The sequence below is a fragment of the Acanthochromis polyacanthus genome, chromosome 23 (genome assembly GCF_021347895.1).
Source record: "Acanthochromis polyacanthus isolate Apoly-LR-REF ecotype Palm Island chromosome 23, KAUST_Apoly_ChrSc, whole genome shotgun sequence".
Classification (NCBI taxonomy): domain Eukaryota; kingdom Metazoa; phylum Chordata; class Actinopteri; family Pomacentridae; genus Acanthochromis; species Acanthochromis polyacanthus.
In genome coordinates this window covers 7237216-7253087 of record NC_067135.1, presented here as the reverse complement: position 1 = coordinate 7253087, position 15872 = coordinate 7237216, and the positions used below count along the sequence as shown (strand labels likewise).

The 15872-nt window shown below is 40.5% G+C and overlaps 1 protein-coding gene across 3 annotated transcripts in view; it reads left to right on the top strand.

Annotated features, from left to right (window-relative positions):
- Positions 1–15872, top strand: part of si:dkey-183c6.7 (urea transporter 2) — a 37119-nt gene that overhangs the window by 18189 nt on the left and 3058 nt on the right. Inside the window, exons 6-8 of one of the 3 annotated variants that reach the window (XR_007939650.1) lie at positions 11038–11172; positions 13507–13567; positions 13704–13753. Coding sequence is in view for 1 of the 3 variants with exons in the window: in XM_051943631.1 (XP_051799591.1) it covers positions 11038–11172; positions 13704–13753 (185 nt within the window). In the remaining 2 variants the exon portion in view is untranslated. Of the gene's footprint in view, positions 1–11037; positions 13568–13703; positions 13754–15872 lie in introns of all 3 variants that reach the window. The other 2 variants (XR_007939649.1, XM_051943631.1) reach the window with 2 other exon arrangements.

Sequence of the window (15872 nt, the reverse complement as noted above, 5' to 3'; positions counted from 1 at the left end):
AAAGGGAGGACAACCCACCAGTTTTTAAAGGTCACTATGGTGGGTGTAGAAAGATGCACCGTTAGAAGACGGATGGCTGAGTGATGGAGGACATCAAGCCTGTTAACGGCACACTTGGGTGCCATTTTATAGATGACATCGATGTAGTCGAACATGGGGAGGATGGTCGTCTTCACAAGGGTGTTTTTGTCAGAATATGTAAAGGAGGCCTTATTAGGGTAAAGGAACCCCAGTCTGGGTTTGATTTTACCCTGTAGAATACTGATGTGAGGAATGAAAGAGAGTGAAGAGTCCAGTCAGAGGCCAAAGTACTTGTAGGAGTTGACCAAGTCCAGATCTGAACCATCTGTAAAGGTGAGCCATCTGTACAGGGACTGTTTATCAAGTTGAATAACATACATTTCTTGGAGTTGAGGCCCAAGCGAAGGTCCTGAAAAGACTTCTCAACTGAAGTAAGTCTGAGTTTCACATTGATGTGTTGCTACTTTTACTGAAGTAAAGGCTCTGAATACTGGACGATTCTGAATCGGACTCAAACTATGGATCCATATCTCAGCCCTTAAGACTTTCTTTTTAATTATTTGTCTCTTGTGATTTTCCAGACTTGTGAATCTATTATTTATCTTGTGCACAGAGGTATCTTAGATGACTTGGGGTGGCAGGCAGGCACATACTGGTTAGGTTGCAAATCAATCGCAGGGCTGATGTCCATTTACATTCATGCAATTAACCCTCACCATTGTGTCTTTGGACTGTTCGTCAAGCTTCATCTGGTTACTGGAACAACATGCTGCAGCCAATAGCACATCAATGGACCGTGTCAGAGCAAACCTTCCATTCATTAAACCAGCAGACCGCAGGCTGAGCTCCTCCATGTTAAATTACAGTACGCTTTAACGAGGTTAAGGTCCGGTAAGGTTTATGAACCCTTCTGGCAATAAGACAGAATGTCAGCAGCAGCTGTATGAATATGAAACGAGCAGCATGCGGCATAAAATGTTAAGCTATTAGCCAGTTCATTGACACAGCTGGCTCATATGCAAATATACCCCTGTGGCTGTTTGTCTTTTACATCTGCTTCTATTCAGGGAAAGACTGAAAGAGAAAGTTCAACTCTGCTTTCGTCTGTAGTTCAATTCAGCGTCAGAGGAATGCTTTTTTTGTGTGTCTGAGGCTATGAGTCATACTGTAAAAAAACAGGCACTGGAGGGAGGCTTGCACAAACCTGTGGATGCATGGTAACAGTGGCAGGTACACACAGCCGCAATAAAACAACAAAGTGGTATGAAGGTAGTGAAGGACTTTAATGAGATGTGAAGGCGACAGAGCCAGTAGGAGACAGCATGGCAGCTCAATGCATACAGCAGAACGCCACCGTCTCTCTCTCTATCTGTCATCTGTGCATTCTGTTTCTCCTTCTGTTATCATTTCTTCCTTTCTTTCTGCTTCACAGTACAATTAAGATTTTATTTTTTCAGATTTCCTCCTGCTGCTTCTCTTTTTTTCCAAGTCAAGATTTTAGTGAAATCAGATCTTTAGTAACATTTGAAGAAGTCAACCATGAATCCCTTCCAATCATCAATACCCCTAAAAGCGAAAATGTGACTGTTAATGTGGAAAATACTTCAGCAGAAAGTCTTGTTTAGTTTAGGATGTCAGCCCTGATTTAAAGCATTAACAATCAAGTGATGTATAGAGTTATTTTCCTCTTGTTATTCAAGAGCCTGGTTTTTGCATCTGAGTGCAGTATTACTTTGAATCATTGTTCAGAATTTCCTCTAAATCCTGCCCTCTCTCTGTTAGCTCAAATCTATTCTGTGAATGAGTGAATGTGACGTATCCTGTAAAGCACTTTGGGTACCTTGCAGGTATAGTAAAGCGCTATATAAATACAGACCATTTACCATTTATTCTCTGCACTCAGACACACTATCACTGCACAAATATCCCACAGACTGACTGCATCTTCTTGCTCTCTGACTGCTTCTGCCCCCAAACTCCTGCTCTCAGATTGACATGAAGTGTGTGAAACAACCCTGTCAACATTCCTAAACCCCTAGAACACCAACCGTGACACTGACCAATAAGACGATCGCTGCAGTCGTCACTCTCTTTGAGATTTCTGATGAGAATACCAGAGAACCGCTTCAGCGTCCAGTTTGTTGCCCAGTAACAGTGATGGCATAATGAAGACTTGAAGCCTTTTATCATCGATTCATTACCATGCCATAAATAGGCCCTTTGCCAATTAAAGCTGAAGAAAGGGAGCATCCATTAAATATAATACTTAGTGAGTTCTTTGATTTGGGTGAATGATGCTGGTGAGTGATCTGATGAACCTATCTGAACAGAATGCTATAAAAACGTACTTTATGCAATTTTCTCCTGTAGAAAGTGACTGTGTAATGGATTAAATTTAGATGTTCTATTAAAAGAAAGGACAGTGTGAATATGTAAATAAAACCAGTGGTTCGTGTATTAACTCCAAAAGTCCTACAAGAAAGCAAGTGAAGTGTAATAAAGAAGATTTGGAGGACAGGATTGGATGAACCCAGCTACATCGTACCTATAAGGAGGCAGTGAAGATTTCATTTGTCATTATCATGCACGAAATTTCACTGGTTGGAGAATTGTTTCAGAGAGATCTGAGAGTGAGGAGACACATTGAAACTGAAGCAGGGGACATTTATGCAGCAGCAGTACATCAGACAAACAGCAGATTGGTACCCCAGCAGGGGCTGTTTAAGGGAGGCAGGATTTAGATGGAGAGCTCTACAAAATCAGAAAAATGAGGCAATAATACACTTCAGTGCAAAGATAGGAAAATAACTCCATCGTAATAAAAATAAAACCGTTTTTGTGGTGAAGTGTGGAGGATGAATTCAGTAATCACACAGCTTGAGGAAAGAAACTGCTTCAAAGTGTGGAGCTAAAAGCAGCAGGTAGTTCTGCATTTCTTGTCCAGTGGCTGCAGAAAGATCAGATAGTAGCCGAGCTGGATGTTGCTGTTGAGTATCCTTTGGATGTACCGATGCTCAGTGGATGGATGCCATTGATGGTCTCAAGCAAACACGTCTTAATCATTTGTGATGTTTCCAATTGTTGCTCTTCCAGAAGTTAGCAAGAACTTGGGTTGAGAATGTAACTTCCTGGAGTTTCCTTAAGAACTGCAGTCATTTCTGTGCTTTCTGTACGAGGATGAAAATGTGTGATGACCATGGGAGGTTCAGTCTGGTTTTAATCTCCAGCAAAGTAAAATTATTCAGCTACACAGATGTGTCTTCTTTTTTTTTCAAATCAATAATAAGCTCCTAAGTGTTGTTGATGTTGAGTATCAGAGCGTTTTCTGTGGACCGATGCAAGATTGTTGATTTTCTGCGGCAATAACTATCAAACACAAAACAACAACAAGCCAACAAACATCAAAATTAACAACAAACAACAACAAACAGAAATAAGGACAAAAACAGTGACAACTAACAACAAAAACAACAAATAAAAATCAATGACAACAATGATAAACAACAACAAAACAAGCTATAAAGGACAACTACAAACAACAACAATAATAATAACTTGGGCAGAATCTGAACTTGTGTACTTTGGTGCATCTTTTAGTGAACTAGCTGCCCTGAGTAAATGTAAACACACACAGCGAAACAAATGAAGCGGCGGCGGACAGTGAGGGAGTTAAGAGCGTGAATAAGTGCTACAATGTCAGATTTAAAACTTAATCCTACTTGACAGATAACCAGAGAGGAACAGAAGGATCAGTGTCAGGAGACAAAGAAGAAAATGTCAGACGGAGATGGAGATGAGGGAGAAAAAAGGGGATACAGTGAGTGAAAGAGGGGAAAGCAGAGAAGCAACAAGAGAGGAATATGCTAACAGACGCAGCACAGAAGGAAAGAGGAACCCCTAAATGATCAAGAGATCTGAAGTTGTGTATATGTGTGTGGATTGACACCGAAGACACTTTGTGCCCCTGGCTCTGTCTTTATTCCTCTGTCCTACCTCCCCACGATGCACAGCGCTTTTTCTGCTTTCAACTTCCCTCCATCTCCTTTACACCTTTCATCTGATCAGCTTTAAATATTCCTCTCATCGTTCTTTTCACTTGCATCATTCTCTCCGGTGCATCTCTGCATTCGTTATCCTTCAGTGAAACACTGAGTGTAAATTCAGGTTTGGTTTCAGGTTTATGAGCGTGGCGTCATCGTCACCAACCTCATTGATAAATCGATTATTAATTCTAAACTTAACCCACAGTTGTCCAGGCATATCTTAGCAACTGTAGCCAGGCACTGCAGGCCTTTAAGCCTTTAAGAAATACCTGCTCTCGATGTTAGGAATTTTTAAGGGGTTGTCTTTGTAATCACCCAAAAATAGTGGAGAGAATAAGAATTAGTGGCTTCATTAGGGATGGACATCCAAGGCTGCAGCTCTGCATGTTTTATGATCTTAGTTTTTTTTGTTGTTTGATGCTTGTTTTTCCTCTCTTTAGAGTGTTTTACTTTAAGAAAAGCCAGAATAAATGATAATAATTATTCTTATTTTAGGAAAAAAACTTCCTGGATCTCTTCATCTGTCATGGCAGTCATGCCTTAAAGACTTTGCAATAATCCAACATAGTTCATCAAAAACTGTTGGTAAAAGTCTTGTCTGTTTTGTGAATTCAAAATATTTTCTGTCAGGTGAAGTATTTATAGATTTTTCCATTTCACACTTACAGTGGCATAGTGTGTGGGCTGATATTTCCCAGAACGACCACCAGAATGTGAAATCTATTCAATAAAGTATCTCAGAAAATAAAGCAAAAGACAGCTGGGTAACAATGAAAGCATTATTTATTGTTCTATTGTAAGTTGCCGTAGATAGAGGAGTTCTAATTTGTCTATTGACTGAATCTTCTGTATTTTTGTCAGAAAACATAGGCATCAGATGAATATATTTGCTATATTATGTTCTGGAACTTTTTCTATTCAACAGCTCATGCCTCTGTTCTCCTGAACTATTCAAACCATACAAGAGATTTGTTCAAACAAACAAACAGAAAAAGCATTTTAATTACATTTTTATTCATTTTAATACACTGGTTAATTAGTTTAACCCTGATTTCTTGTGGGTAGTGTCCTCCAGACTGTCTGGGATGTGTGCGATAAAGCGAGCTACAGTTTCTCTTTGAATAATCTTTATTTAACACTAACACAGTGTACACTAACATCCCACTACGAACAGAGGCCGGTGGGAACCACAATTACACCCTGCCAAATAATTCAGTGCTGCAACTGAGAGTGAAAAATGCAATTATATAAGAAGCCCAGTTGTGCAAAATCAAAAAATATGAATGCATTACTGAATGAGTTTCTAAAATCTGCTCACAAATCTCATTATTTGCTGACTGTATAAATTAGAGGCCTGATTTTGTGGACTTGTGTGTGAAATCAGTGAGCCGTAGGTTGAAAAATGACTGTGATTTGTAGTGTTTTTAGGAATACTTTAGGCAGCAAATGGTTCCAGGTGGAATCACTGCAGCTCTCTTTGACTAATAGCCTTCGAATGTCCGCTTTGTCGGAGCCAGAAGAAGCAGAAATGACAGAGATACAGTAGCTCAGGTCGGACTCAGAGAAAAGAGATCCATATTTAGAGCTGTCACTCACAGCATTGTGGTGTTAAATATTCCCAGGAGGGGTTTCTGTAGGAGGAGATCAGGGGCTGAATGTAGGCCAGAGCTTCTCTACCTCCTGCTGCATTCATGCTATAGCAGAATATATGAGCAGTGCTTTATAGTGGGATCAGATACAGTAGGGAAGAGAAAGTCGCCTGCTTGACTTTGAGTTCACACATAAACTGTGTTTTCCTGCAAGAATCTCACATCTGCTATCTGTAGTTTGACATATTACAGATCAGGAGGAGAAAAGAAAGGAAGACAAGGCAGTTTTCTTAAAGGATCTTTATCCATGACAACATAATCTGTACTTGAAGCAAAGCAGAGAAGCCATGATGATGGCTAACACCCACTTTTGCAATTTTCTTTTTGCTATTGGCAGTTATTTTCAATACTGTACACCAATGGCCTTGAGTCAGACCTCTGGGTGTTACATAAGAGGCCTTGAGAGGAGCAACTGCCATCACAGTCTGAAGCATGAATGAAATATTGACTGTAAAGGACTGAGCTGAACAATTTCAACCGTCTATCTAGAACATTAGTCATTCTGACGGCACTCAGGATGAATTTAAACAACTTTGGTTAGTTCCCTTCACTCTGGTAGTTTGTGTTTAGAGCTAATTAGCAAATGTGATGCTAAAATGTTAAGATTATTGATGAGAAAAGCATAATGCTGCATATTAGCATTGTCAGAGTCCCCGATGCTGGAATACGTCATATCTGTTGAGCTGTACATTAGTAATGCCACTGAATGAAGTCATGCAGCTACAGTAGGAAAAATGTATGTATTGCGTCGCCATGGGAACCAGCATGTATTCAGGTTGTGATTCAGAAAATATATTGTTTTATGCTTGGTGTTGTGTGTGTTTTACAATGCTGTTACTGCAGCTGATGGAACACAGATTAGAAAATTGATTAGCCTGCCAGTATTTATCACAGAGAATATGCAACCAATAGCATTATTCTCACTTTGATTTTGACAAAAATTAGAGTCATTTCCACATATTCTTCATTGTAGATCAGTGTGAGACCTAAATGCAGTTCATGAGTATTCGGTTTAAATAAATTATGTTTAAAGTTTCTAATGTGTAGCTGTCATGGCACTATGTTAATGATTAGCAGTTAATCAAATGATTAGTTATAATCTAACTAGGGATGTCTCATATTGTCTTTTTTTTGCCAGTAACCGATATGTCGATATTGTCCAACTCTTACACTCAACAAAAATATAAACAAAACACTTTTGTTTTTGCTCCCATTTTTTTATGAGATGAACTCAAAGATCTAAAACTTTTTCCACATACACAATATCTCCATTTCTCTCAAATACTGTTCACAAATCTGTCTAAATCTGTGATAGTGAGCACCTCTCCTTTGCTGAGATAATCCATCCCACCTCACAGGTGCTGATTAGACACTATGATTAGTGCACAGGTGTGCCTTAGACTGCCCACAATAATATTACATCTTTGAGTTTGTCTCATAAAAAATAGGAGCAAAAACAAGTGTTGTGTTTATATTTTTGTTGAGTGTAATTTCCAGCTCTGAGCTAGCACACAGCTAACTGAAGGGGCTTATAACCACAGTTTGGATCTGGTGAGTCGAACTACGACCATGCAGACTTACAGTGTCATTAGTGAATCTTAACGTACTAATTGCTTTTTAAAGAAAGACATTCTATGACAAAGAGCCTATACACGGTCCGAACTAAGTCTCTTCGGTGGACAAATGTTGGTGGAAGCAGCGACTAACCACAAGGCAGTAAATCACTGCGTGGACAAACCGTTCCCTCTACAACTCACGCTGCTCATACCTGGACAGTGTTAACAAATGAGCCCCCATACCGGGCAATAAATTTAGCTGCACCCACAAACAGTTTCCCCCTCAAAGACATCAGAGGACACAATGATGGATTCACCAGCTGAAGGGAGAGCAGAGGTTTAAATGGAAAGTTACCAGTTATCTGCTAACACTGGCTTTATGCGTGGCTCATTTTAGTCGTCCGTTCCATTGTTCTCCACTCAGTCTGAGGCCAGTTGCTGTGGTTTGATGCAGGCAGAGGAGACATACTGGCTTTGATGTGATTAGAGCACTCTAACTGATTCACACTGGGAGTGACTTGCATGCACACACATACTGTAGACACACACAGAGGAGAAAAAATGTAAAAATTTTTCCTTCCTCTGGGGCCTTTCTCCCCCTCTGCCGTTAGTCTTTAATGACATTCTTGTGTGGGGAGGCAACGAGCGGAAAAAAAGAGGGGTGTGATGAAGGAAGCAAGGGAGAAACAAAAGGAAAGGATGGAGAGGAGAAAAGCAGAAAGAGCTGGAGCTTTTAAAGGCCGTCTGCAGAAGGAGGAGTCTGTCAAAACAAAATGGGGAGATGTAAAGGGGAGTGGAGGGCAGAGTGGTCCAGAGTGAGGAGGCAATGCAGGGGTGTGGTCAGTCTGCTTCACTACCAGACTGCTAAACTGCAGCTCCCACTGCCTGCTAATGAGGAAATCAATCACAGAGCTGCCAGAGGGTCATTAATCTGCAGAGGAGCTTCCAAAATTTACAGTCCCGCCGTATAAATACAGGAAAGATGACGAGTGGTGCAGCAGCGGTCACAGCATGCACAACAACTTACATTTGTGCATTGTTCTGTCTTTATCTGACTCTCTGGATCTGGTGCTACATGTCAGTGCCATCCAGGGCCACATTCAGCTCAGTGCACGTGTGTGTGAATAATACATAACGAGAGCAAATGGATGGGTAGAGGGCAGCTCCTCCGCACAGCCAGACAGCATTCAGTAATTTTTTATGATGTTGCTCTTACTCCAGGAGGTAAAAATACCCGTTTCTCTGCAGGGTTCATGCTCTCACTAGCACAACTTGTGTATCTATCAATGAAACAGATCATTGTTTTCCATAGTGGGCCCCTTAACAGAGTGTTCAGCAACCTGCAAAAACATTTTCTATGAGCCATCCATGCTTTCTGCAACTACACCGAGTTTATGTTTGAGCAGGTTTTGTGCACACTGTGCAGAAAGGGAGGAGTAGATTCAGTTAGTGTCAGCTCTCAGGGTGTCCATCAAAATTTAAAATATCACCATAACATCTGCATGGATTGTTTTGATTTTTACTCGCATTTATCATCCTCAGATAATGCATCCTAATGGCTCTGGTATCCTCCTGACATTTCCTGGAGTTTCATCATGAGGCAAACGTTTGTTGCTTAGTGATGGATTACCATGAAAGTTGCTGCTGACATTCATTCCCCCCCTCAGGATGAATATTAATCATCCTGCCGGCGCTGCGACTATTTATCTGCAGCCTACGTCAGGACGCGGTTTTAATTTGTCCCATATTTTGATTCATGACCGTGTGACATGTTAATTAGCAAACAGTGGTGTGCTGCTGATGCAGTCGACTGCATTTCATTAAAAGGTGTTTTTGTGTTTGCGCTTGTTTACGTAAATGATGGGGTGAACCTGACGCCAATGCAGCCAGAAATACATGGTCATAATATTTCAAAACCAGAGTAAATGGAGCAAAAGTTAGTGAATATCGGATTTAAAAAAATCTAGTTTTTCACTCCAGAAGTCAAAACTCTTTTACAGCCATGTTTTCCACAAAAAAACCCCGCAAATTTACACCTCCTGTCAAAAGTTTTGAGACACTTTCTCTTTCAAATAAATTAGAACCCGTCTCAAAACTTTTGACAGGGGGTGTACCTCCATTACTTTTAGCTACCCTAAAATCGTCCACTTTTTGTCGTTTTATGTTTACTTTTTGTCTTGATTGTGTTTTTTGTCTTATTTTTGTCATTTTCTGTTTTGCTTTATTAATTTTTTGTTTTTTTTTTCAAGTAAAATGACTAAATGATAACTTGAGACAAATGATAAAAATCAGACAGAAAAAGATACAAAACAAGACAAAATATTACAAGAATGAGGCACAAAATGGCAAAAGTGTGAAACAAAATGATACAAAGGATACACAAAACAACTGAATAAAGCAAAACACAAAATTATAAAAAATAAGTTCAAGAAACAAGTGAGACAAAAAGGAAACCCTAATTTTGTGTGTGTGATCATTAGAATGCTTAGAAAGTGTAGATATTTAAATATTGCGGAAAACATTCATCAGTTTTGAGATTTTGCTCCTGTTATGGATGAGGATGGGATTGAAAATGGCATAATAGCATGTGCACCTGACACATTATATGGGGACTTTTCACATGTCAACACATGGATGAAACGCTTAATAGTAACATCACGTCTGTTGACACCCTTGCGGTTGCAGTGCTTGCTGACTCTGGATTAAATTTATTGCCCTTTGCAGGTAAACTCAGTGGCCGTGCTCTTTCTGACCTCGTTCTGATTTTGTCGTTAATCTCCCTCACGTGTGGGCTGAGAGGCGTGGTGCAGCTGGAGGCGGAAGCCAGCAGAGAAAATGTCAATGCTGCCAGCCTCCCTGAGATGGATCTGGGTCAGCATGCCTCCCTGTGCAGTCTGCTTTTCGTTTCAGCTTCACGTTTTGTCTCGTGTGGACAGGAGTCAGAGGTGAAGCCGTGACCTGGTGTTCATCTAACCTCCTCTCCAATACTCTGACACAGGATGAACAAAAATATGATAATAGAAGCTGTTATTTTATGGATTTAACTGTAAATTTGTGCACTTGAGGAAACCTAAAACTAATATTTTGCACATAAAAGCTGCATTTGTGTGCCAATCAAATCATTTAAACAAAGTCTGCAGTTGATCCTCTCATGACTCGTACTATCTCATTGCAGTAAAAGACAATAAAACTGTATATTTTGTGGTGTATCTGCATTTTAAAGAAGAGCAGACAGGCAGTTTCTTTGTCAGCACTCCTCTCTGTCCTGGCTCCACTCACCACCACACAGTGAGCAGCCGAACACAGATGGTTCATTCCAACCGGAAAAAATCCAAAATGCAAGAGACAAAGTGGACAAATTAGGAATGGTTTCCTTAGTGATGCAAACATTGTTACACAAGAGTGCAAAGTCATCACTGCTATTGTCAGACCCTTGGTTCAGTGATGCAGGTGAAAATCCTCTGAGCTGGAGTAGCAGGAGTTGTTCTTATTTTTATTTGGTGTTAACTTGGAGCGACAGGAAAAGGAAAATCAGGAATTTCCTTATTAGGTTACACACAAATTAAATGTTGGGACAACCGAACAACAGTGTGTGTCTGGCGCCACCACATGGCTGAGGTTAGTAGTGCAGATTGAACAAGACAGAATGAAGAGCTGTGTGTTGCTGTTCTGTGTTTCTGCTTGTCTTTTTCCCAGATCTGCCAGCAGCTGTGACTCATTGGTGTGTGTGTGTGTGTGTGTGTGTGTGTGTGTGTGTGTGTCTGCCAGGTTTATCCATGGCAGTGCGTCATGGGTCTCTGTACTCGGGTCTGTCGGGGTTTAATGGAGCTCTGGGCTGCATGAATGTCGGAGGACTCTTCTTCACCTTCAGCTGGAGGACTCACCTCTTAGCCATTGCCAGCGGTGACACAAAAACACACAGACACACTTACACACTGTTGTTAGCCATTATCAAATGTATAAAGACTGTATTATGTGACATTACAGATTTATTTTTATTCATTTAACCTTTATTTTACCAGGAAGTCCCTTGAGATTAAAAATCTCTTTTCCGAGGGAGACCTGGCCAAGACAGCACACCATTTCAGAGAATGTAAAGTGTTCACAGTATATGAAAACAAGACAATTCAGATATACTTACATATCAAGAAATATTGAACGAGTTTCAAACAAAAACAAAAGGACAAAGAAAAAAATCAGATCAGGAAAAGCACATATAAAACAGATGTTCTAAACTCCCAGTACAAGACCATCATTATAGTTTTTCAATTTTTCATTTACATTAACATTATTTTAGTTTTACAGGAATAATCTAACAGTCCAAATAGTTTTGCTCCTAGCATCACTATTCTCCTTACTGTTCTCTGCCACTGGAGGGCGACAAAACAAGTTATTTTATTTTAATCTATGGACCATGACTCAAATATAATCTTCCTCAGTGTCTCTGTCCATGGTGCTGAAGCTTTCAAATGCTCGGCAGTCTTCGAACACGCAACAATAATGGGGGATAACAAATCCACTGATTTAGTACAAACAAAAGCAAGATCCCAGAAGGCAACATGACAACAGTTTAGATAAAATTAAGAAAAGAAGAACACAGTAGGTTAAAGAATACAAGCAAAATAAAATGACAATAAAACTGTCATAAGCAGTAGAAAGCTTACTAAGCATGGGTTTTAAGAAGTGATTTAAAAGAAGTCCCTGATTCTGTGAGGTTTATTTTCTCATTCAGGTCCATCCAAAGCTGAGAAGCACCCTAGATCTATATGTAGACTTTAGAACAGCCAGAAAATCTTCACCTGAGAATCTGAAGCTGCTGGCTGAATCTTTTAGGGCTAACTTAACTAATATGTCGGTTGGGGTCCAGACCCAGACCTGCTTTAAATGTGATAAGTAAAAATGTTAAATCTGTTCTAAAATAAACAGCCAGCCATTGAGAGAAGCCACAATTAAAAGTTCTGCTATCGTCTCCAAAAACCAATACCAAGCGAAGCTGCTGTATCCTGAACTAGTTGGAGGTTAAAGACTTAAAGATGGAGTTCCAGTAGGTGAGTCTAAAAGAAAAGAAGTGTGTGAATGACTGTTTGCAGGGCAGAATGGGAAAGCATCGATTTGATTCTGGAAATGGTTTGTAACTTCAGGAACAACTTTCTAAATCTGTGGTTTAAAGACTAGATGTAAATCAAAAAATGCTCCAAGATTTCTTGCAACCGGCTTCATATAAGACACCAAGGCTGCCATCTATGAGATTGGTACAGTTTTAAGGGACTGAATAATCTGATTTCTGATGCTGACCGATTGATTTGATGAAAATGTTGTAAATCTAAAACAGCAGCGAGGCTTTTTAGGCCACCAGGTCTCAGGGGAAGGCGAATCTGTGTAATGAAAAGAAATATTTGTTAATCTGGCCAAGTGGAGGCATATAAAGGAAATGAAAGTGGACCTAGCATTGAACTTGCGGTACACCACAGGTATTGTGAACTGTAGAAAAGGAGTAACTTCCTATGGATTCTTTCTCTGAAAGGTAGGAACAAAATCAGCGTAGTAGAAGGTCAGAATGCTCAAACTCACACTCCTTAAACCTTCACATTTAGCTTCTCAACTGTACATTTTTTAGTTTTTCTGTGTGTTTCACTTGTGCTCCTCCTGTGTTAAATTGTACCATTGGTCCTGTGATTTATTTTTTTTTAAGATATTCACTGGAGGCAAATAAACAAGCCTCATTTTCTGAGTTCAAAACCCAAACAGTTTACATGGGGCTCACCTGCTTGTTTGAAAAGCCTCCTGCTGTGACTTTGTGCTTTGTGCTTTGAGTCATCAGGATGTCACTTACTGCTCTCAGTGAATCATGAAGCGATTCTTCTGCTAAATAAATCAGATGATGAGTCACCCCTGCTTAAGGAGAGAATGAACTGAGGCACTAAGGACCACAGATGGAAAACGTGCTCCTAAACTTTAAAAATAATGAGTAAACTCTACATGCAAAGAGGCTTTTTCAGCCTTAGTTTCTGTATATATTCCTCTCTGCTTTCATGATTCCAGTTATTCCTTCTCTATAACCTACTTTATCCCTCTAATTGTCCAAACCGATTCCCAATCATTTTACAGTCCTTTTTGTTCGTCCTAAATGGCTGGAATTAAATATAAATCCTGTCATTTTGTCAGTATGTAGCTTGATTTAACCGCTCTGTTTAGACTGGCTTTCTTTTCTACTTCTGCTTTCACTCCTGGGTGCAGCTGGAGCATCATGGACACGAGCACTGACCAGTTTGGCAGGGAGCTAATCTGCCCACATTAGGTAAATTGGTCTTAATTGAAGCTTTCAGAGTGTGTGGACTATCGGGGTTAAGTGCAGCCGGCTGCAACCTGGAGAGAGTTGGAGAGTGAATGCATGGAGAATAAATTTAGTGAAATGTTTCCTCTTGTGCCCACAGCCTTCCTCTCTGCATACGCTGATATCGCTCTAAGCAATCTGATGGGAACGGTAAGTAAATGCAGAAGCCTTTTTCATGCCCAGGGTGCTTCCATTTTAGCTCGTTCTTTCATTTTGTGGAATAGCAGAAGACTTCCAACATGTGGAATGTTAGAGAGCAATGAGACAAGCTGTAATTTATGGTCCAGCCCAGGTTTAGAAACGCAACTGTACAATAGTTGGCCCATTATATTTGGATTAGAGTTTACTACAGCACTATAGAGTGTCCCTAATAGTTTTTGCTCATACATTTATGTATATTTAATCAGAGCATAGATCCATTTTGCAGTGCTAAGCAATTGTTTGTGTCTGGATTCAAAGATCAGGTAGTAAGCCTGTGTTTGAAGTCCTGCCTTTCATATTTTGAAAATTGCAAAACTTTAAATGAAGTCATCTTTAATTACTGTTTACTTACTTGTATCAGTAGTTATGAATGTGCAGGAAGCCAGATGTTAGGCAGATGTTAGGCAGGTAAGCATAAAAGTCATGTTATAGTCACGTATTCACCATCCATCCATCAAAGTATATCACTTCATGTATATTTATTTAGGCAGTTTATCTGATTGATACACATTAATTCCACTGTAGTAGTGAAAGAAATATTTATATGCTTAAGTGAAAATAGAAATACTACAGTGTAAAATACCATTACAAGTAACTATCTTTATAATTGCTTTTAAGTAAAAGCACAAAAATATTGGCATCAAAATTTAACTAAAGTAACAATTGAAAGTATTTATTATGCAAACTGCTCCAATTCAGAATCATATTATATTTTTGGATGATAATTGTTGGATGCATTAATGTGTACTTCACTTTAATGTCACAAATACTTTTTTTCTACTAGTAAGGATAATTTAAAATAGCACTTTGTTTACAGGGCTACTTTTAAAAAATAAACCCTTCTAAATATGTACCTCAGACACATAAAAATGAGCTTTTAGGGGTTACATCAATGGCCAGAAAGCAGCTAAAAGCTAAAACATTAAAGGGGAGAGAAGTCTGGACAAGTGCTGCAATGTAGCTTAGATCTCAAATGTATGGAGATGTTAAAAAAAAAACACATATAGAGTTTACATTAGTCATGGATGGGTTTTCCTGGTTGGAAGGATGACCGATGACTAGGGCTGGGTATCAATCTAAAAGTTTCGATACCGGTACCAATTCCGATACCTTCACTTCGATACCGGTTCCTAAACGATACTTTTTTCGATACCAGTTTTACAATATATACTCTAACAGAATGAAAATTGCATTACACATTACTTTTCACATCTTGAGTTTAATTTTCCAGTGATTTCCAGTGCAAAAGAACATTTGCAAGCAATGTACAGTTCAGTACATTCTGAGCCACCTTCGGCCCCGGACCCTTCCTGGCCGACCCGGAGCCGGTCGCGGCGCACCGCCGCGGAGGAAATGCGCCAGGCGGGGGACGGCCCGCACCCGGCGAGAGGTCCCGCGAGGGGATCCTCCCGCACCGAGCGGCCGCCCCTGGCCCGCCGAGTTGAATCTCCCGGGCGGACTGCGCGGACCCCACCCGTTTACCTCTTAACGGTTTCACACCCTCTTGAACTCTCTCTTCAAAGTTCTTGTCAACTTTCCCTTAAGGTACTTGTCGACTATCGGTCTCGTGCCGGTATTTAGCCTTAGATGGAGTTTACCACCCGCTTTGGCATATACTGCACCGCGCACTATTGGCGTCTGTGGCGATGGGCGTGGGAGAGCTCAGCTGCAGAGGGGAGAGGTGTGGAGGAGAGTGTATGGAACCAGCGTCAGGTTAATTAGCGCAGCTGGCACCAATTAGACTCACCTGATTCTCTCGGCAGTAACAGACTGAAGCAGAGGACAAAAGACAGACGGACAGAGAGGACGGGGAAACGGACGAGTGGAGGACAGCGGACAGGACGAGGTCCGGTGGAGCGGGCAGCTTATCGAACGAGATCCTGTGGAGATCCGGCTGACGCTGAGACTGTTTACCGGAGGAGAACCGGCGGAGAGCCGGCGGACGTTGAGACTGTTTACCGGACGAGGTCCGGTGTAGCGCCGGGCAAGGAAGAGAGACTGTTTTATTTACATTGAGACGGTGTGGTGAATAAAAGACTTTGTCTGCATTGGCCGAACTGCCGTGGTT